Source organism: Ailuropoda melanoleuca, chromosome 4 (assembly GCF_002007445.2).
Source record: "Ailuropoda melanoleuca isolate Jingjing chromosome 4, ASM200744v2, whole genome shotgun sequence".
Lineage (NCBI taxonomy): Eukaryota > Metazoa > Chordata > Mammalia > Carnivora > Ursidae > Ailuropoda > Ailuropoda melanoleuca.
Window position 1 is genome coordinate 71,624,288 of NC_048221.1, and position 22,630 is coordinate 71,646,917.

The following is a 22,630-nucleotide window of genomic DNA, read 5'->3' on the forward strand; positions in this document are numbered from 1 at the left end:
TATCTTTGATCAGGTTCTTTAATAAACATAAAATTATATAGTCATCACTATACCAATGTATTATTATTGGGTTTGTGACATATATAGATGTAACAATAATATAACAATAATAAGAACCAAAAAGGGGGAGGGAATAGAGTTATATAGGGCTGATGTTTCTGTATCTCACTGGGATAAGTTAATGTAAATGTGAGGTAGGTTGATACCTACCATCTTATCTGGTAAGCCTAGAGAAATACTAAGAAAATAATTCTAGACAAAGACATCACAAGTAAAGAAAACAGATCAACATCTATTATGAATACAGATGCAAAAAATACTCAACAATAAACTAGCAAACCAAATCCAGTAATATATAAAAAGGTTAATTCACTGTGTAAGTTTGCCAGAGCTGCCGTAACAAAGTATCACAACACAGGTGGCTTAAACAACAAAAATTTATTATCTCACAGTTCTGGAGGCTAGAAGTCTGAGATCAACATGTTGGCAGGGTTGGTTCCTTCTGAGGGTGCTAGGGAAGTCTGTTCCAGGCCTCTCCTACCTTCTGGTAGTTCTTCAGTTTATGGTAGTGTAACTCCAATCTTCACATGACATTCTCCCTGTGTGCATGTCTGTGTTCAAATTTCTTCTTTTTATAAGAACATGAGTCAATTAGATTAGGGTCCCAACTCAACTGAGAATGACCTAATCTTAACTACTTACATCCTCAACAGCCCTATTTGCAAATAAGGTCACATTCTGAGGTACTGGGGGTTAGGACTTCAACATATGGATTTTTGGGGGACACATTCAACCTATAACATAAAACCATGACCAAAAGGAATTTACCCCAGGAATGCAACATTCAAAAATTAATGTAATATACCACATTAATAGAATAAAGGACAAAACCCACACAAACATCTTAATAGAATCAGAGAAAGAATTTGAAAAAAATTCAATATCCCTACTTGATGAAAACAGTAAAAAACAGGAATAGAAGGAAACTTCCTCAATCTGATAAAGGTCACATACAGAAAATGCAAAGTTAAATCATACTTTAAAAAAAAAAGATTTTATTCTTTTTTTTTATTTGAGAGAGAGAAAGCAGGGAGAGGAGCAGAGGGAGAGGGACAAGCAGACTCTGTGCTGAGCACAGAGCCCGATGTGGGGCTTCATCCCACAACCCGGAGATCATGACCTGAGCCATAATCAAGAGTCGGACACTTAACTGAGCCCCCTAAATCATATTTAATAATGAAAGACTAAACACTTATTCCTTAAGAGCAGGAATAAGACAAAAATGTGCACTCTCACCACTTCCATTCAACAATGTACTGGAGATTCTAGTCTAAAAATTAGGCAAGAAAATTTGAGAAAAGAAATTCAGAATGGAAAGAAAGTAAAACTATCTCCATTCACAGACTGCATGATCTTACATACAGAAAATTCTAAGGAATCCACTAAAAAACTATTAAAAGTAGTAAGTGAGTTCCATAAGTTTGCAGGATACAATTCAGTACAAAATAATTGTATTTTTATACATTGCAGAAAACATTCAAAAAATGGATATAAGAAAACAATTCCATTTTCAACTGCATCAAAAAGAATAAAATACTTAGGAATAAACTCAATAAAAGAAGTGTAAAATTTAAACTCTGAAAACAGCAAAACATTGTTGACAGAAATTAAAGACCTATAAATAAGTGGAAAGACATCCCATGTTCATGGACTGGAAGACTTAATATTGTTAAGATGGAAGTACTCCCCCAAATTGATCAAAAGATTCAATGCAATACCTATCAAAATTTCAGCTGGCTTCTTTTCAGAAACTGGCAAGCTGATCCTAAAATCCATACACAGATGCAAGATATCCACAATAGCCAAAACAATCTTGAAAAAGAACAGAATTGGAAGACTCACACAACATAATTTCAAAATTATTACAAAGATACAGTACTCAAGACAGTATAGTACTGCCGTAAGTACAGCTATAAAGACCAATGGAATAGGGGCGCCTGGGTGGCACAGCGGTTAAGCGTCCGCCTTCAGCTCAGAGCGTGATACCGGCGTTATGGGATCGAGCCCCACGTCAGGCTCCTCTGCTATGAGCCTGCTTCTTCCTCTCCCTCTCCCCCTGCTTGCGTTCCCTCTCTAGCTGGCTGTCTCTATCTCTGTCGAATAAATAAATAAAATCTTTTAAAAAAAAAAAAGACCAATGGAATAGAATTTACTTATATGTCTATAGTATAGAACCCATATGTCTATGGTCAATTTGATTACTGACAGGAGTAGCAAGATAATTAAATGAGGAAAAAATTGTCTTTTCAACAAATAATGCTAGGATGACTGGATAACTACATTAAAACAAAATCAATTGGATCTCTACCTCATTTTATATATAAATTAAATCAAAATGGATCAAAGATCTACATATAAGAGCTAAAATTATTAAACTCTTAGAAGAAAACATATGTGTAAATCTTCATGACTTTGAATTAGGCAATGGTCTCTTAAATATGACACCAAAAGCACAAGAAACAAAAGGAAAAAATAAATTTGACATCATATCAAAAATTTTGTTTTTCAAAGGAACTATGAAAAATGTGAAAATAAAACCCTACAGAATGGAAGAAAGTTTTTACAAATCATCTATCTGATAAGGGGCTTACATCAAGAATATATAAAGAACTACTAAAATGTAGAAAAATAATCTAATTAAAAAGTGGTCAAGGGGCGCCTGGGTGGCGCAGTCATTAAGCGTCTGCCTTCGGCTCAGGGCGTGATCCCAGCGTCCTGGCATCGAGCCCCACATCAGGCTTCTGCCCTGGAAGCCTGCTTCTTCCTCTCCCACTCCCCCTGCTTGTGTTCCCTCTCTCACTGGCTGTCTCTCTCTCTGTCAAATAAATAAATAAATAAAATCTTAAAAAAAAAAAGTGGTCAAAAAGCTTGAATAGACATTTCTTCAAAGAAGATATATAAATGCCAATAAGCACATGAAAAGATGCTCAATGTTATTATCCATGAAGGAAATGCAAACTAAAACCACACTGTGAAACCACTTCACACCCACTAAGATGCTATAATAAAAAATACAGATGAAGAAAAAGTGATGAGGATGTAGAACTCTGTGAAAATCATTGACTTATACCCTTTAAACGGTGAATAACATTTCAATAAAGATGTTAGCAAAACCCAAACCCAAACAAGACCAAGGTAAAGTTTCCGAAGGCAAATTTGGGATTGTAGACTATTTTCTTTGGTCCTGGCTCTATTCACTGGGGCCAACAGACTGTATTAGTGAAGAGTTGGCCAAAGCCCAAAGGAACTCTCTTCATCTGTGCTTTGCCTTGAGCAATTTATTTTTAAATAACCCTTTGTCAAATTAGACATACACAGTCTGGTTTTGCATATCCTCTCCTAGGGTTTTTGATGTTTTTATCTTGGGGATGGGGTGGGACATGGAGGGTATGTTTTCCTCTTTGAAAGATGTGATGGGTTAAGGGCCAATTGTCAGTTTTAGTTTTCTTGGCCCCTGACTCATGTCCATTTTCGACTCCAACAGCTTCCAGTATCAATCATACAGGAGCCAAACTCTCCATGAGGCACAGAGATTCACTGCTCTGAATTTCTAATTTTCTTTCTTTAATGGTAGTGCAGTCTCTGCTTAGTGTTCTTAGAAGTGTAAGTGGGAGGGAAGTAATCTAAGGGAATCTTGTAAATGATGAAGAAATAGTTTTTTCAGTACCTGCATTACCCAGTGCTGCTATAAATTATGAGGCCAGGGATGGGTAGGTGCTGGGGCTGGTTTGCTTGAGGGCTGGTTTGCTTGAGAGCTTGTTAGACAGCTGGGTTAGAGTTGAGTTCCATAAGTACAGAATAGGAGCGAGGGATAACTGGGGGGAAAGAGAGGGAATGGTGGGCATTCATGAGCTAGTGGATCATGTAAACTAAGTTAGTTTGGAAGAACTTTAACTCTAACGCTCCAGAGGCTATACTGAGCTTGTTTCGAGGCTCCCAGATTCACCCAGCCTCATTGGGTGACCCCCACCCTCCTCCTCAGCCATTGCCTCCATAGGAAGGCTGGCTGCTACTGTAGTTCCTGCTGCTTGCTGGAAAAGTAGGGATAAGGACCAGAATTCAGTGTGGCCTCTACCACACCTGTTGTAGTGGGATCCAAAGTAGCTCCAACACAAAGGTCTGACCCAACCGCATCTACTTCCTTAGTAACTGCCCACAGAAGGCAACCTGGCAGCATGGGGGAATCAATGCCTGGTAGAATGAACTGTGATCAGTGAGAAACAGGAGACAGAAAGGAGAGAGCAGATAAACTTCTCTTCTTTCCTACCTTCCTCCCACCCTTCCACCATCTGAGCCACCATCATTACATATAGCTTCTTCAAAGACAACCTGGTCACTAAGAAGCTGACAATGTTTTCTCTTGAGGCTGTATACATCTTGTTTTGCTTTCCCACTACCTGGACTCACTGCCCCCTTTCCCTTGCTCTTCCTGACCTGGGATTGTAACCCCAATAAAGCATGAATACATAAGTTTTTTCTCATGCTGTTTTCTAGAGAATCTGAGCTAATGCAGAGACCAAGGCCAAACACTGTATCTGGAGGAATCAAGGTAAATAATGGACAACTCAGGTGAAGATGGGGTCATAATAATCTGAGGAGGTAAGGAATGAATAAAAAGGGGGTGAGGTCCCTATACCATGGATAGCGGTGGGAATGCAAGGTTGCTGTCTTCGTGGAGTTTCCAATCTGTAGAGAAAGATCTTAGTTAAATGCTGTTACCACATATATAAATGTATAGTCATAAACTGTGTGGAGGAAGTGAAGGAAAATTACATGGTGCAAGGTGAGCCTATAAAAGGGAATCTGATTTAGTCTGGGAGTTCAGTAAGTCTTTTCTGAGAAAACACCATCTCGGGTGACATCCAAAGGGGTGGGACGAGAGCAAAGGGATGCTGTTCTGAGCAAAATGAATGGCTCTGTGGTGAGAAGAAACATGCTCATTTTGGCGGGGGGGCGCAGGAAGGACTTCTTAGAGAAGGTGCCTCCCAGCCTTGGTTTTCATACTTTAAAAAAATATCTCAACCCACAATGAAGAATGTATTTTACATCTTAACCTAGTACCAACACAAACAGACACACACACCGAAACAAAAGTTTCATGACACGATATTTATCTTTATGGGGTTTTTCATAATAGTCGTTAACAGTGAAATGTGCATACGCTTGGAAAGAGCACTAGCACTGGAACAATGCGCCATGGTGTTCATCATAGGTCTGTGGTGATTTACATACATATGATGAAATGTATCAAGGTAGATATGTAGGTACTAACATGGAAAGATGTACCTGCTATATTTTAAAGAGAATAGGTACAATATATACAACCTTATCCCGGTTTATTAAAAATATTTATATATGAAGAAGTGTATGTGTAGAAAAAGGGTTGAGGAAAAATATAAACTGTAAAAGATGGCTACTTCTCAAATTACAGGGGATTTTGTTTTCCAACTTTTAAACTTCATTATTTGCACTTTTTACAATATTTGTATCACTTTTTCAATTGGGAAAAATAATGAAAATAAAGTTAAAAGAAAATACCTTTAGATGTTCCTTGAGGGTGCCACTACAGGTAAAGGGAGGTTATTGGTTTACTAGAAATGCAGTGCTTTGGGTTACCCAAGCAGCAAACTATACCAAATCTGACTCAACTGGCATATTGAGTTTTAGCTTCAGGGAATCATTTTAACCTTGTGAAGCAAAGAATTTGAACAAACCTTAGGTTTGACTTTCGCTGGTACCACCTTCTTCTTCAATGCCAAGCGACTCAAACCTGGGGAATAGGTGGGCAAATGTCAAGTGATCAAAGAACCACCACTGGGACCAGAGAAAGACATTCGAAGGAGAGTTGCTCTCTTGCAGAAAACCTCCGCAATTACTGTGGGCCTGGCTATAAGGAGGTGGAAAGTTCCTCAGAAGTGAGAAGCTTTTAGTAGCAGGCTTTTGTCTGTTACTTGACTGCTTTTGCAAAATTCTACAACAAATCTGGAGAGTTACATTTGGCCTCATTACTTAGATAAAACAAGACTCTCAAAACTTGAGACAAACAACACTGGGCTATTCAACTGTTCTCCCTCCATCACCCCATCTCTCCCTTCAACACTGCATCTTTAACTTCAGATTTTTCTGCTAGGATTGACCTGTCACATGAGATGGGCTATACAGCTGTGACAAATTTTCTGGTATCTGAGAGGTTTCCCTGTAGTATTTAGATTAATAATTTATTTCTGTTCTTCTGGGATAGACTTTTCTCCTTAAAAATACTGGGGGGGGGAGGTATTATAATCCTTATTTAGATTCTTGATATGAGCTAAGAGAATAGCAAATCTTTCCTGGGGGAAAGGTTTAATATCTAAAAAGGTAATTTTTGGTGCTGACAGGACCAGAGTCTGCCTATCTTACTCTCCAGCTAAATAATAAACCCAGCCTCCACACACAGAATCATCTTCACCATATAAAATGAGTGAGTGGGAAGAAATCTATATCATTCTTCCTGTGGAACAGACTGCTCTGGCAATGAGCCCAGTCATTCTGAAGTTCTCCATGATCTGTTATTTAAATCCCACTCATTATGACTGATTTCAGGCAGGAAGCCAAAATGAAAAGACTGACTAAATATGTATTTTTGTTTTTTCCGTTCTGTCCCTTCTTTCCATCTCAATTTTAACACAAGTGCTAACTCCGCGGTCAGGGTTAGACATATAGACACCTCAACATGAGCACTCCATTAATACAAAAATAAGTATTCCAAACGGTCTTGTGGCTTCAAATGATTTGGGATGCTACCATATTCTGAAGTAGACAGCAACCAGGTTTAACTCCAAAATGCCCATGAGATTTAACTTAAACTATTCTGTGCTACAGCTTAAATTCCAACTCCCCATGGCTGCAGACATCCTCAAAAGATATCATATTCATCTTTTGTCCCTAGCACCTGGCACAGGGTCTCATGCTGGGCGTCCAGAAAATGTCTTCTGAGTGGAACTTTGAGGTCTACAGGCCCATTGTTCTATTTTTTCATGCATTCTGCAACCACGGCTGTTCAATCACTTTGTAAAGCTCTTCTATGTTTGCTTGTAGTTCTTTAAAAATTTTACTTATGTTTAATGCATCTGGAATGTATTTTTGTGTGTAGCATGGTAATATGATTTTGCCCCACTATGAAATGCCACTTTTAATGTACATTAAATCCCTACTGATTTTGAATTGTTTATTCCTCCCTTCTGTTTGTCTCTTCCTGTGTTAGTACCACACTGTTTACATTACAGCAGCTCTTGACTATACTTTAATATCTGGAAGGACAAATTCCCTCATACTTACAATTCCCTCATGTTATTCTTTTAAGGTATTGTTTTGACTTTTTTCACATAATCCTTCCAAAAAAGTTTAATTTTTAACTTAAGTGTAAATAAACATACAAACTAAAGCAAAGCTGATTAGAATAATTATGATTAGAATAATTAGAATAATTGCTATTGTACACATATAATAATTTTTACATCTTTCTACAATACCGTGTCTTCCAGTCCAGGAACATGACATCCCTTAATGTTTTCTGCTTTTATTTTATATTCAATAGTAAAGTTTTATAAATTGTCTTCATACTGATCCTGTACATTGTTTGTTAGATTATTTCTAGATATTTTATCGTGTGTTTTTGTAATAAATGGGAACGGTTTATTCCACCATCTTGTCTAACACAATTAAGGAAAACTGGATTTTGGGGAACATTCTATATTCCATCATTTTTTGTTGAACTCTTTTTGTATTTATTCAGCCAATCAACATTTGTTGAGTACCCGTCACATGCTAGATATTTCTCTATGTATAGGAGATTTAGTAAGGCATCACACAAATGCGTATTAGGGAATATACTTTACTGTAAACCTCCCTCTGACCCCTCAACAGCTTCAATGAATAAAGCTTTTGTTTTTCTCACCTAATGTGAAGTCCAGAGTAGACAATTCAGGGCTGTTGTGTGACTCTACAATGCCAAGATGGGTTCAGGAACTTTCTATCTTTCTGTCCAGCAGTCACTATGGAGTGTTTATCACTGTCTGACCTCCAGCACCTCCAGCATTCTGTCCGCATTCTGAGCAGGAAGGAGGGTAAGGGCAAAGGATAAAAAAAAAGTATGATAGTTGGGCCTGACATCCCCACTGTTTCTAGCCTTTCTAGAATCCCGTCCCCTGACTTTTTTTTTTTTTAAAGATTTTTTAATTTATTTATTCGACAGAGATAGAGACAGCCAGTGAGAGAGGGAACACAAGCAGGGGAGTGGGAGAGGAAGAAGCAGGCTCAGTGCGGAAGAGCCTGATGTGGGGCTCGATCCCACAACGCTGGGATCACGCCCTGAGCCGAAGGCAGACGCTTAACCGCTGTGCCACCCAGGCGCCCCCCGTCCCCTGACTTTTACCTACACTCACTGGCCAGGACTACACCACACGGCCACATCCATGTCCATTAGTCACATTATGCTCCCCTCAGATCAGAATTCTTTTAGTAAGGAAGGAGGGGAGAATTCTCAATAGCCACCTAGGCAGGCCCTGCCACGACAACACAGGTTCCTGCCCTTACAGAGATGTTCAAAGAATTTATACACATTGGTGATCTTATGCAGCCTTGTGGCTGTGGGTACAGTTTTATGCTGCTGACTACCGACACTTCTAGCCCAGCCTTCTCCCCCGAACTTTAGGCTGAAAGAGACTATTTGGCATCTCCACTTAGATGTCTAATGAGGATCTCAAATTTAACTGGTCCTGAATCAAGTCCTTCACCAAAACTGTCCAAGACAGCCTTGTCCACCTCAGTAGATAACAATTTCATCCTTGTGGTTGCTTCGGCCCAAAACCATCCTAGACTCTTTTCTGTCTCACATTTTCTATCCAATACACCAGGAAATCCTGCTTGGTTCTGCCTTCATCTTCCAAATACATCCAGTATCCCACCTCATCTCACCATTTCTACCACTAACATTCTTGTCCAAGCCACCATTATTTTACACCTGCATTACTGTGATAGCCTCCTAAACTCATTATCCACATAATCTTTCCCGAAGTTTCAGTTCCTTGTCTTCCTCTTTTCTATTGATCTTATCCTTGTCCCTTACCTCTGCTACTTATTCCCGTGATCATTCCCTACCCTTTGTAATTACCAAGCACCGCAACCCCGAAACCCGTCATTTCAGAGTTAAGCATCCCACTGCTGACGGCCACTCTTTCACCTATTACGTCCTCTGCTATCCCCACTCTAACATTCCTCCATCAAGATCTATAATCATTAATCTTGTACTTTTTCACTGCCCCTCATTCTCCCCTTATACTCTTTCTTTTCTTCTCAGGGAGCTTAAATTCAACGGTCAATGATTTCTTTGTCTACATGCCCTTAACTTCCTTGCCTTTCTGTCCATTTTACTTGCTTGGCAAATTCCCAAACCTGATTAGAGCTACCTCTCTACCTGTGCCCACCCAGCTGCTGTGGTGGAAGAAAAATATATAAGCAAGTGGACTGATCCTCCACTTGACTGACCTTACCCCTCAGTGGAACACTTAACACTGCCTGGAAGTCACATTCTATTTCCCCAGACTTTTCACTCTTTCATCCTTTTCTTTCCTTTTCCTTTCTTCTCACACCTCTCACTCCCTTTACCCCAGATCTTCAGGCTCCTACGATGACCTTCCTTTTTATTTCAATGAGGAAAATAGAAGCGACCCAAGGAGACCCTCAGTGGGCTCCCATCACCACATTCTCCTACTTATATTTGGGCCCATACAATCTTTGTTAATATGGACAAACTGTTTGTATTTCTATCTCAGACCAGTCACTGTGTACTAGATTCCACCTGGTCTCATCCACTCAAGGATATCATTCCAGCGATTCTCCTCTGTCTCCTGTCTCAAATTTTCCAGTTTTACTAGCTCATTTCCACTTGTACATATTATGATTTCTTCTTAAGAAAATATAAGAACTCTCTCTGGACTCCATTCTCTCCTCTAACCACTGTACTATTTCTCTTATTGCTTGACAGCCGAACCTCCGGAACAAATTGTCTATATTCGCTATCCCCAATCTAACTCCTCCCACTCTCTTTTAAAACCCACTCCAATCAGGCACTCACTCCCCAGCATTCATCAGAAACAACTCTTGTTAAGGTCAACGAAATATCTGTCCTAGTTAACTTCTGGTCATCTTTCACATTTCAGTCAAACCCCACTGAAACATTTTCTGACACTTCTGACTAGGTAAACCTATCTATTACATGCTGTCACCATTATATTGCTTAAACTGCTTGTAATTTTATATTTGTATGTGATTTTTTGGTTAATGATTCTTTTTTCCTCAATAGATTCTAAGTTCCATAAGGGTAGGGATAATGTCTATTTTTCCATCATAACTGTATGGTCAGTGTCCAGCACCAGGCCTGGCACTCAGGAGGCCACCAATAAATTCTGGGAGAATGAATGCTTTATTACCAACATCGCCATTTGAAACTTGGGAAAAGGAGGTTCAGAGAAGTAAAGACACCAGATCAAAAGCACATTGTGGATTATTGGAAGGACAGGGACTAAGATTAATTGAACATACTGACCACCAAGTGCCATGCTACATTCTAGGGGTACAAGACAAAAGAGACATGCCCCACTTTTCCCAGGCTAGGCCTTACAGAGCTTCCACTATGTTTGGGCTAGACAGGACAAACCATGCAAGCTAGTGCAATATCAAGTTCTCCCTGTGTCTACAAGGGCTTAGCGACCAGGTGAATGGAGCTGCTTCCACTGCTCTGGTTCTGGTATTCAAAGTGGCCAAGAAGAAGGCCTCTTCCCAAAAGCACTTGTTTGACTATATATGGTGATAGATGTTAACTGTATTTATTACGGTAATCATTTTGAAATACATACAAATATTGAATCATGCTGTATACCTGAAACTAATATAAAGTTACATGCCAATTATGCCTCAATTAAAAACAAGCATTTGTTTGAAATTACATTACAGGCTTCAGAATAAGACTCTCTGGATGCATATTACTCATCACTGATCTACAAATTATGAACCAGGAAGAACACTGGAAGGAGTAGGAAGGTCAACTTAAAGTTACAACAATAAGATCCATTGTCACGTGAAGACCAGTCAAGAAAGAAAGAAAAGCATTTCAGAAATGAAACTGTCGGGAAAACAAGCCTTGAGTTACACAACTTTTAAGGGAGCTGCCGCATTAAAAAGATCTATGTACACCAGTTGGAAGACTGAATATTTTGAGATTAGCAAACTACCAGATAGAACTGTCAATAAACACAGTCTAATTTACCACTCTGTAGGGGACTATACTACTAAGATGATCATATGATTTATTATGAACAGTGGGGCAGTTTGGGAATAAAAAGAAGTACTATGAAAAATCTCTACCAGGCAATGAGTGTTTACTAGGACTGTCCCAGGCAAAAAAGCAGGGCTAGTCACCCTCTGTAGTAAGCATCCTCCACTCATTTTACCCGGAGAAAACCAGGTACTTATTCAGTCATGCAAATGACTCCATTAAGCAAATTAGCCAGAGCAGCCAGAATGGACAAGACCCCAGTCCAGTGTGCGTTCTATTTAAATAATTTTGACCCTGAATGGTCATGCTAATACTTACCATCTCCATTGAATAAAAACAGAGTTAAGAGTCACTTGCTTTATCTACTTGTTTTTCTTGCCCCTTCACACCTCATCTACAGTCAATCTTTAAGAAGGCCATTGCCTTCCCCATTTGAGGTTTAGTTCTAAAGCTTAAGAAAGAAAATACCTTCTGTGCTAAGCAAAGTCAAACTGAATGCCATTCTTCAAGTTTCCAGAAGCTTCCCTCTTGCCCAAAGGCACAGTTGGGTTTATATGAAATTTGCATGAATATGTGCCATATCTTTAATCAAGAAGGACTCCTAGGTCATTCTCTAAATCAACATAACAAAAACAAGGTCACTAGCCACAGAACTTTATTGTAGGGATCAATACATATATACTTCTCAGAAATGTTTTGAGCCATTCATTCGATGGTTACAAACACATCAGGATCTATATAATTGGCATATTTTTTATTTGCTTGGCAAGAGAATATCATGAATCAAGTCCAAAAGCCCTAATTAAAAAAAGCTGTAAAAAGGGAGGGCTAACCACTGCCTGCCCTATGTCAAGAAATATCGTACAGTTCAAATCAAGAAAACAATTTCATACAAGTCCAGCAAGGCGAGCTGGCAAGTAGAAATGAAAAGACAATCTGCTATACAAAATGCAAAAGGAGTCAAAGATGAAGTACAAAAAATAAAATTTGGGTCAGAAAGTCATTACTAAATAAAACCACAAGAGGATGTCTATTAGTCGTTTTCTTTAAGGGGAAAAGAAATTGAGCTGTTAGTTTCCTATTTATTCAGAAGGAAAAGTAAGGAAACTGTTTGAAAAATACTTCTGATAGTGAATTCTTTCTCATCTGCTACCTAGAATTCACAAACACCTGACTTACTCTTGCCCATCTCTAGAAATGAGAAAATAAAATCAGTGTTTGACCTTAGTGTGACACTCACAACACCCGAATGAGGTCCAGAGTAATCCTCGATCGGGGGATGTCAATGTTGAGTACTTGGACTTCCACTCTTTCTCCAGGGCCCAGTCCAAGACTCCTTCTCTTCTTTGTTTTAGAAAGTTTTGCTTCTGTTACATTTCGTATGGGAATCAGCCCTGATCTCCCCACTCCTATATCTACGAAAATTCCAAACAGAGTGGCATTCTCCACTTTGCCTGTAAGAACTGTCCCAACTTGCAGGTCTTCTAAGCAGACAATGCTTCTCTTGAAATCAGGTTTATCAAAATCTACAAGAAAAAGGGAAAAAAAAAGATAGTGTAAATAGTAGGTACTACACTTCCTGGACACAATATACATTGTTAAATAAATATTTTCTACATATCATTTATGTGCCCAGACCACTAGTCAGCATTGAGAGGGGACATAAAAGGAGCTGAAACCCAGGCTTGCCTTCAGAGAAAATACATCTTAATTGGAGAAGCAACATTCACATAGTAGGAAAAATACAAGAAAATTTACTCAAACACTTTCTTCTCCTCAAACTCTACCTTGCTAGCATGCAAACATTAGCACTAGACATAAGGACTGAGAAGAGCAGAGTCTTATTTTCCTCTTTATAAGGAGGTGGTGAGAAAATATCTTTGCTCGATGAATATAGAAGGCCAAATCACAAACACTGAGAAAGTAAGACCTTTAAAGACAGAAAATTGGAAGACTTTTCCCCCCAGTACCTGAATACTCAAACTGTTTAAAGGTGGTAGAAAGTACATCAACATTTGGTCAACTGTGGGTGAAATTAAAATGTTTTCCTCTCTCATTTCCCTCACGAATTTGGAATTCAGGAATCAATTTCAATCCATTTTGAACATACTTGTCCAGTCAAAACTTAATACATTCTTGATTATCTATGGCTCAGAAATCCAGAACAGCCAGTACCTAATCTTTCTTTCTCCTTTTTCAGTTCAATTCATTAAACATTTATTAGCTCCTAGTATGATCTCCTATCCAGGCACTCCGCTGGGTGCTGGAGATACAAAGATGAAGACACACAGATCTCTGCTCTCAAGTTCCTTACACCCCTCTTTTCTTGTTCGCCCCAGTCTACATTTCTCTGTTCATTAACACCAGCTCCCCCAAAAGTGGGTATAAAGCATGTCAAGGAATCATGGCTCTAATAAAAACAAAACAAAAACAACAACAAAGGTTTTATGAGGGAGAAGGGTAGAACTAACAGTCCAAATGTGGCTTTTGGGTTATCTGTGGATTCCATTTTCCCATGCTCTTCTTGGCCCCCTTTCCTAGGATTACTGAATGTTGATTCTAATAACAAAGAACATTCTATGCTTGGATCTCCTTTTGCTAAGGCCTCATTTTCCCTCCACCCATTCCACTTCCTTTTCCTCCACAGCTGTTGGCTTGATCCTGATTACTTGTTAAAGCTATCCTTTACAGTTGTACTAACAACTGGCCACCTCTTGGTTCCCCTCCCCCAGTCCAACCATCCTGAAATCGTTTTTTTTTTTTTCCACATTCGCCTTTTTCTTGTAAAACAAAACAAAAACCCTCTTTAAACCTCAAATCTCATTTTCCTCATAAAAAAAGGAATATGTGAAAACTGGGATTGATTCTGTAGAATTTTCCCTGACACTGAAGTAGTGGATTCCAAAAGCAAAAAACCTGTTGTAATGTTACACTGGGCAAAGACTGTGTCAAAGCAAAGTGAAACTAAGTCATTGATCAGGGCAGAGGTAGGATGGTCTCTAAGGTCTCACGGGCATTGTTTTTATGCTTGGAAATTCTTTTCTCTTATAGACGTCCAGCTGCTACAGATTCCCCAAGGGTTCCTGATCAGCTGCTTAGTTTAATTTTGCATGGAAAATCAGAGTCAGGAACTACTTAACGTGTTCCTGAAGACAGCCTGGGCCACTGAGAAATCAGAAAATCCTCCATGTACCAGGCAAACTTTAACACTTTGATTGCCAAGGCTACATATTCAGTCGGCTGTCACTAGGCTGCTTCTGATGAATCCAATTATGGAAAGTAACCGGCAACCAGAGTGTTAAGAAAATAGAATCGATTTTGTCAGAAGACAGGATGAGTATGGGGAAAGAGGCATCAAGGAAGGAAATACTTTTGAGAAAATGAAGAAAAGAAAAGATGTAACATTTATAAAACCTGTAGGAAACATCCAAAATACTATCTACCTCTTCAGAAGTATGACTGTCTGCCTTCCCCTTTGGGGATATTTTTAGTATTAAAATGAAAGCTTTCAGACATTTTGAAAATTGCGACTTACACGAGGACAAAGGTCAATTCCAAAGTGAGTTTAAAGAGAGTTATTTGAAATTTCACTTATCACAATGATAAACACTGTAATAACTGGTAAGCTTGGTCCAGAATTTCTGCTCACGAAGGGCATGACAAGGTGAGGACCTGTACTTACCAGCTGGTTGTTTAATTGAACCATATAATCTGAATGTTGATCTTCGCTCTGAGTCTGTAGTATAACTGGGATAATGGAGCAATCAACACCAAGATAGAAAACGATCAAGAAAACCCAGTACAGGAGGCCTGCAGCTAGAGAGAGCATATTTACCAATTCTCTAATGTGGTGTCTTAGGCATGCCAGCCTCCTAGCCCACCCTGTCTGCAAACCATTGCTCTCCTTAGTACCCTGCTGAACAATACCCAGGGAATTCACGTACAAGGGTATCAGGCCTCCAAACAGAGAAGGATCTGTCTACTCAAACATCCACTTCGGATGGACCACCCTGGAGGCTCCTACTCCTACATTTTTGTCATAGATCTTATTATATTTTTCTCCACCTTTAAAAAAAATTAATTTCTGACTCAGAGAAAAGTTGATGGAATAGCATAATGAACTTAATGGGTGTGTTTGGTTTTTTTTTAAAGTTTATTTATTTTTTGGTAATCTCTACACCCAATGTGGGACTCGAACTTACAACTCTGAGATCAAGAGTTGCATGCTCTTCCAACTGAGCCAGCCAGAGCCCCTTACTGGGTGTGTTTTTAACCTCCTTTAAACCTTTTCACAAAGAGGCACGTCTAACCCCCTAAACAGAGCCTAACTCAGAATGAAAAGAACCAAGCCCTAAACATGGTATCTAAAACTGGTTAGGAGACAAGTGCAGATTCATTTAAATCTCAGAGCTTCCTATTCAAATTTCCTTAGGAAGTAGGTCACTTGATACCTTAGTTCTTTGTCATCGAGTCATTGCTCTCAACAGCTATGGCTGTTATGCTTCCCTCACCATCTACCTGTGCTGAAAGCTGAGAGCTCTTTTAATTAGAAGGATAATCAACAGAGAGATAGTATCTTATTGTTCAATGTGTCCACTGACACAAAATCCAGGAACTTGGAAGGCTGCAATTTAGGAAGAAGATTCACTTTTTAGTGTATGAACTCAATGCCTGACCTCGGACTTCTGGCTCCTACAAGATAAGAACAGCTTACAAAAGGATCATGAAAAATATGTGCCTCCATACACACAGCAGTCAATGTGTGATGCATTTAGTCTAGTGTGATGGAAAATAAGCAAGGGACAAGGAGTTGGGAGACGGGGCTTCTTGCTTTGGCTCTGGATACTAACCAACTGCAATGACTTAGAAGAAAGGGCAGGATGCTTTAGTTTTCACACGTACAGAATGGAGAATATCACTTTTGCCTACGGCAGAGGTTTCTTGTGAGGGCCACAGAAGATAATGCGAGCTATGTAAATGAAAGATGCTGTTATTCAAATTTAATTATTTACCTGTTCGAAAGTCAAAGCTTTCAGGCTGGCTGAGACCGTCTATAATGACCTGTAAGGTGTGAACTGTTGTTTGCAAACTTTCGGCAATTTTCTCTATTCCTTCCTTTTCAAGGAACGACTTTATTTTTTGTTCCATTTCAGGTTTTCCAATCTCATACAGTGTCCCTCTGATGAATGACAAAAACCTGCAGGGACAAACACCCCCCCCAGCACTTATTAATAATATTACTTATTTTCCAAACTCCTTATAGAGGTCACCGTAAATTTCATTCATCTCAGATCCATATATCATTAATCAACCAATCCATCAGTCTTCACTAAAAATCTATGTGTCTCATGCTGTAATGAACGACCTGTCTCGGAAAAAAAAGAAGGGGGTGGACTTAGGTTCTTATGCTACTTTCCAATGAAGCACTTTCTCAAAATCAGCCTCAGAAATGCTTTATAGTGTAATGTTCATTAGAGTTTAGTGTTGTACATATTTTCTAAATAAGGACACCTATGTTTACCTCATGTTTCCTAAATTTGAGTTAGGAATACTCATTTGAATTTAAATTAGCTAACAGGCAAACAAGTGAACTGATTTCAAAATCCAGCAAAATATCCAGTAAGCACTGCCAGTTTTTGGCAAATGAAAATTTGTTATTCATGTGCCATATCACTGCTTTTTATTTTTGAGTACCCATGATGACAGCGTTACCGGTGCAAGCATACTGTCAGTCTACTAACTCTCAGATTCCACTGGAAGTCAAGCTTCATGTGGATTAAACTGTATCAAGTACATTAAGTATTCAGAGTCCACAGGAAAAATATGGGAGGGGATATCAAAAAGAAAAAGTAACTTGCTTACAAAATGGGAGGTGTGGAAGCAAGTAAGACCTTAATTACATAATCTTGAGATGACTATTGTTTTTATATACTGTATAAATTATTGCTGCAATATTTAAAAAATAAAAGTATCTGCCTTTCTCAATTTCCCTTTGCTATGTTTACCGTTTCCCTTGCTTGTTCCCTCTCAATTACTTAGCTTTGGAGTTCAGTAATAAGTTAATTAAGAAAAAAAGAAAGAGTTAAGCCATTTCCCCCTTTAATTTCATCTGAATATTGGCTGTAGCTTACTACTTCCTTGATAGTTCTTGGCTGGGAATTTTTCGACATCATTAAGTTCCATTTCCTATGATTAATGGCACTTTAAAAATGTCAACACAGTAATCAGACAGATAGTGATACTAATGCCCTCAAATCCTTTCCTCTAAGGATGTCTCTGGAATACAAGAAGGGAAAAGGAAACTGCTGGAGGCTTGTCAATCGTCAGAACTGGGATGTATCCCATTTGGCAGGTTGCTGCATTATCACAAAAGGAATGCTTGTCATTTCTAGTCTCCTTTTGCATTGTTGTGTTCAACCAGAAAAGCCTCTTCAGTGACCATGCAGTACTGATAACCCAGCACCTGGTGGAGAAACACTCACCTCTCATATAGAGCATATTTTGTGTTCAAGTGGGCAATCTTCTTACATTTCCATCCTATGTTTTTAGTCAAAAACGGATAGATTCTCCAAAATCCAACTAATTCTCTTGAGAATATATCTTGGTTAGTGGTCTAATGAAAGACCAAAGAACTGGTGCTTGGTCTCTCTTTTTGGAAATGAGCTTCCATCCAAACTGGTGGCCAGTGTGACATACAATGTAAGTCTGAGTGTCCACGGCTTCCCCAGCCCCCCGCAGATGCAGCCAGTATCTTTTAGTGCTATGGGACAAGCAGTAGCACATAAGGGCCCTGGTGACAGGGAACAGCTGCTGAAGCTCTGACTGATGGGACAGATGACACATGACAACTTCTGCCCACAGACAACTGCTCTGTACAACTTTCTAAATAATGCATGCCCTGCTGAGCAGGCTTCCTTGGTATTTATCCTTTTGCCTTGATCAATCTGCAACTAGCTATTTAGTAGAACATCTTCCAAATCCTCAAGATTCTGGCTTACAATCAACTGTTAAATGCCAAAGCATATTCATGGGCTGTAAATCTATAACCTTGAGTGGCATTTTATAATTAATGAAAGTTAACTAAATGGCAGAAAATTCCCAAAGTACTGTATAAGTCTTGGCCTCAATAACAAAAACACTGGCTCAGGAGGCTGCTTGGAGTCTTAAGGGAGGGTGTGTGTGTGTGTGTGTGTGTGTGAGAGAGAGAGAGAGAGAGAGAGAGAGAAAGAGAGAGAGAGAGAGACTAACTGCTACCAAAGACTTCCATATAAAGAATTCTGTTTATAGCAGTTGCAGATGTAAGAAGAAAATTGGTCTGTTTAACCTGGGTGCATATTTCATATATCATTTTCATTCTCATATACAGAAGCCTGAGGGCACTGGTAACGGAAATCAATAAAAAAGTACCAAACTGTGCTCCTAGCTAACACTTCATATTGATCAACCCTATTTTTAAATGACTATGGAACAAAGTCAAATGTTACTTTATTTTGAAAACTTTCTTAAAGTTACAACAGGCTTACAGAAAAAGGAAAATAGCAAAACCAAAGGGGAGAGGGACTATAAAATGAACTGGGAAGGAACAGAATTCAGACTGACCTCTCCCTTACTGGATTTCAAATATATTCAACTGCAAAAGATAGGAAACAATGCTTTACACCTGGTAATCACTCAAGAAACATGCATTCTTTAAACAGCCTAAGAAAAATTCATTCTGCATTTTCCGAATTTTGGCCCTGGAGTTGAGTGTGATAAGTAACATGCAATAAAGTTTCATTTTAGAATTCAGTACGATAAGTAACACTCAATATAAAGTACTTTCTGCCTCGAAAATACCATATAAAAATACACTGCACTTTATGAAGCTTGGAACACAGTACTGACAAGTAAGTGCTGGGCATTATGCTAGTGCTTGATAGAGGTAGTCATTCAATCCTAACAAGAATCCTAAAAGCTATGTGTCCTATCATACAGAAAAGGAAAGCTGAGGTTCAGGGAAGTTAAAATAATTTGCCCATGGCCACACAGCTATTTTCACTGACTGGAGTTTCATGCCATACACATCAGTGTGCGTCTGTTTATAACTGCAGTCATGTCAAAATAAGTCATGTGTTTGGTTAAGATAGAGAACATAATACTTCTGGTAACATTTCACCAACACAATTTAATGGCAGATTAGTTTTAAACAGGAGACAGCTAATACTGATAAATTCCACAAAGAAATTACTACATAAATGCATTTATGTAGACAATTCTCTCAAAAGTCAACGAGTTATTAAAGTCATAGCATCATCTTCTCCACTGTCTCTGCAAGGCTTTTTCAGCTTGCTAAGGACTGCGGCCTGAGCTGCTGTTTTTATTTAATATGTAATTTCATCCATCTTACTTACAGTAAGAAAGTAGCATAAATGCAACAAATAAGCACATCATGTTCTTTCAGCGCACATCTGCACAAAGTTAAAATACAGACCTTGCAGCAGAGATAATGCTTGTTTTTCAAGCAGAATACTCAGAACCTAAAATTGCTGATATTTTCAACAGAAACTTGCTACAAATGCAACCTTTCTCCCCTCCAGAGTAAGTCTTTGTAAGATTCTCCTCAAAGAATAAGAAATTCTCAAGATTGGTAAGACTTCAGATATATCCATTCAGTTTGGGAGCCCAGGACTGCGTTCATTACATTAAAGTACCGTGGCACCCCACAGAGCACCGAAGAACCATGGTGATGAAAGTCCATCACTTTAAGAACAACATACTATTAGCACGTGCTTTTGGGGCCCAACACACGGCATGAAGAACGGTGCTGCAAGGGCAAAGTGCCTGTGGCTGTCTCTCTACTCTCAACAGTTTCAAAAGACACTTTCATACTGGCTTATTTTTATCCATTTGTTTTACTCAGTTGTAATTATATCAATAAACAAAACATTAAATGCAAGAGCACAGTCATTTTATAAATAAGTAGGTACAGACAAAGCAGGTCATAATTTGTAATACCGGGAGATGCTCAGTGATTTACTCTACGAGAAAACCTGGCCCTCTTAACTGTGATTGCAGAGTTAAGTGGTGGGGCACAAATGAAAGGTCAGGAATAATCTGTTACACCAAAACCTACAGACTCAATATATATTTTTAAATCCACTGCTCTTAATATTAAAGGCTAAATATAAATTCCAACGTGGTAAAAAAAGAAAGGCCCGTTGCTCCTTTTACACTACCTACGGGGAGCTGAATTTACACAGGTGAACGCATAGCAGTGCGCACTTAGCTCAGCTTAAAGAGAGAGTGCTGGCTTTACCACATCTGCTGTTTCAGCAGCCTCGTCAAAGGGGCAGCAGCGTGAGTTGCACTTTAATCTCAAAGAACCTTTTCAAACTTCTAACTTCTTTGTTAAACTGAGATGCTGAACTGGGCCAAAATCCTTAAAAGTCTTTGCTGGTGCAACAACTACAAGTTTTGGTAAATAAATTCAAGTAGAGTGCAAGGGCAGTGCATTCATGCCAGCAGAAGCTGGCAGGTCAGTGAAGACAATGTTTCAGTGGCTTTTCATCTGAGAGTATAGTTTTTTTTTAAGTGCTTAGATAGCTGCATTTTATTTATTTATTTATTTTTTATTTTTTATTATATGTTAGTCACCATACAGTACATTAGTTTTTTTATTTTTTTATTTATAATTTTTTATTATGTTAGTTACCATATAGTATATCCTTAGTTTTTGATGTAATGTTCCATTATTCATTATTTGCGTATAACACCCAGTGCTCCAAGCAATATATGAGCCCTCCTTAATACCCATCACTGGGCTAGCCCATCCCCCCACTCCCCTCCCCTCTAAAACCCTCAGTCTACATAGTTTTAAATGGTGTGCAGCTATCCAGGCAGCAGCCGAGGGCTGACAATCATCAGCCACATTGGTTTAGTATCACGTGGAGGGTCTTTGGAGCACTTCCTGCATTTAAATACACCCCTGCATCTAAACAGACTCTTGCATTATGAGTAGCAGGAAAAAACAAAAACGAAAATGAGAGGGACTGAAAAGGAGAAGCTGTCATAGATCAAGAAATGCAGTTTGTCTTCCAAAAGACTTGGTTTATAAGCATCAGACTGTTAACCTGCTTCCAACTTCTGAAGAACTTACTAAATGTTTCCTTCTTTTTCAATGATCTGGTGTACATGCATAGAAACTGGATACTGCATGCATTCTGTATTAATTGTACATAGGAGAACATATTCTTAGAAAGCTGTTTCATTTTATTCTAGCAATTTAGTATAGGCAATTGGCTTTTTAAAAAAAATTGTCAGTTACAAGGTGCTTACATAGTTGCACCACACAAAACATCTAAGATCAGTGAAGTAATAACCAATGTCACGAAGAGTAAGTAGCAGCGATTTTTAAAAAAAGATTTATCCATCTATTTGAGAGAGTGAGAGACAGGGTGCATAAGCAAGGTGAGGGGCAGAGTCAGAGAATCCTCAAACAGACCACTGCTGAGCGCAGAGGCTGATGTAGGACTCGATCCCAGGACCCTCACATCATGACCTGATCCGAAATCGAGAGTCAGTTACCACCCAGGCACCCTGTCATATTGATTTTTATGTAGCTTTTCCTATTTCAGAACCAGTTGCTAGGTTATGGTACACTGTGTGATGATAATATAATTAAAGCTATAATTAAAAAACCCAAGTGTATATACATATGCATCCAAATGAGTATGAGTATATAAAAATAGGAAGGCATCATGTATTGAAATGATATGATTACTACTCTAAAGCTAAAATCCTGTTTTAGGAATCGCCTTAGAAGTATATTTACAAGCAACAAAGGAAAATTAGTTTTCTTACATTTTTTAAAACGACAACACCCCCCTCCAGTAAAAAGAACCAGAGAAAACCCCCACAACCCTATATTACTCAGCTTGATCATCCTCTTTCCATTGAGTCTGGTTGTTCTAAACACACATACACACACCCTTACATGATCAAGATTTGCTAAAAAATCTTTTAAGTAATGTGACAAAATTCAAGCATTTTGAAGCATCTGAAAAACAATTTAGAAAAGCATACTCAGCTTTCCTCATTAAGTATTCATTTACTGTGGAAGACAACTATGGAAGATGGTAACAGAGCCTCTGCCCTGAATGAGCTTAAGAAGTCTAATTTTAAGCAATGACAGTATGTCAGAATAAATACTCTTCCACCTACATCTGTTCTTTTAGAGGTAGGATTTTACATGGATAAGCATACTTCCAAAGCGCTCAA

At 38.7% G+C, this 22,630-nt stretch overlaps 1 protein-coding gene across 8 annotated transcripts in view; it reads right to left on the minus strand.

Annotated features, from left to right (window-relative positions):
• Positions 1 to 425: 425 nt before the first annotated feature.
• SRBD1 (S1 RNA binding domain 1) overlaps positions 426 to 22,630 on the minus strand; it is a 208,689-nt gene continuing 186,484 nt past the window's right edge. For 2 of the 8 annotated variants that reach the window (XM_034659079.1, XM_034659077.1), the window contains 4 exons: positions 16,387 to 16,571; positions 12,615 to 12,900; positions 7,997 to 8,149; positions 5,775 to 5,830 (listed from right to left, as the gene is read on the minus strand). In XM_034659079.1, the coding sequence (XP_034514970.1) occupies positions 8,023 to 8,149; positions 12,615 to 12,900; positions 16,387 to 16,571 (598 nt within the window). In that variant the 3' untranslated portion in view covers positions 5,775 to 5,830; positions 7,997 to 8,022. Of the gene's footprint in view, positions 629 to 2,999; positions 5,831 to 7,996; positions 8,150 to 8,476; positions 12,901 to 16,386; positions 16,572 to 22,630 lie in introns of those variants that run through there. The other 6 variants (XR_004624865.1, XM_034659076.1, XM_011236753.3 and 3 more) reach the window with 6 other exon arrangements.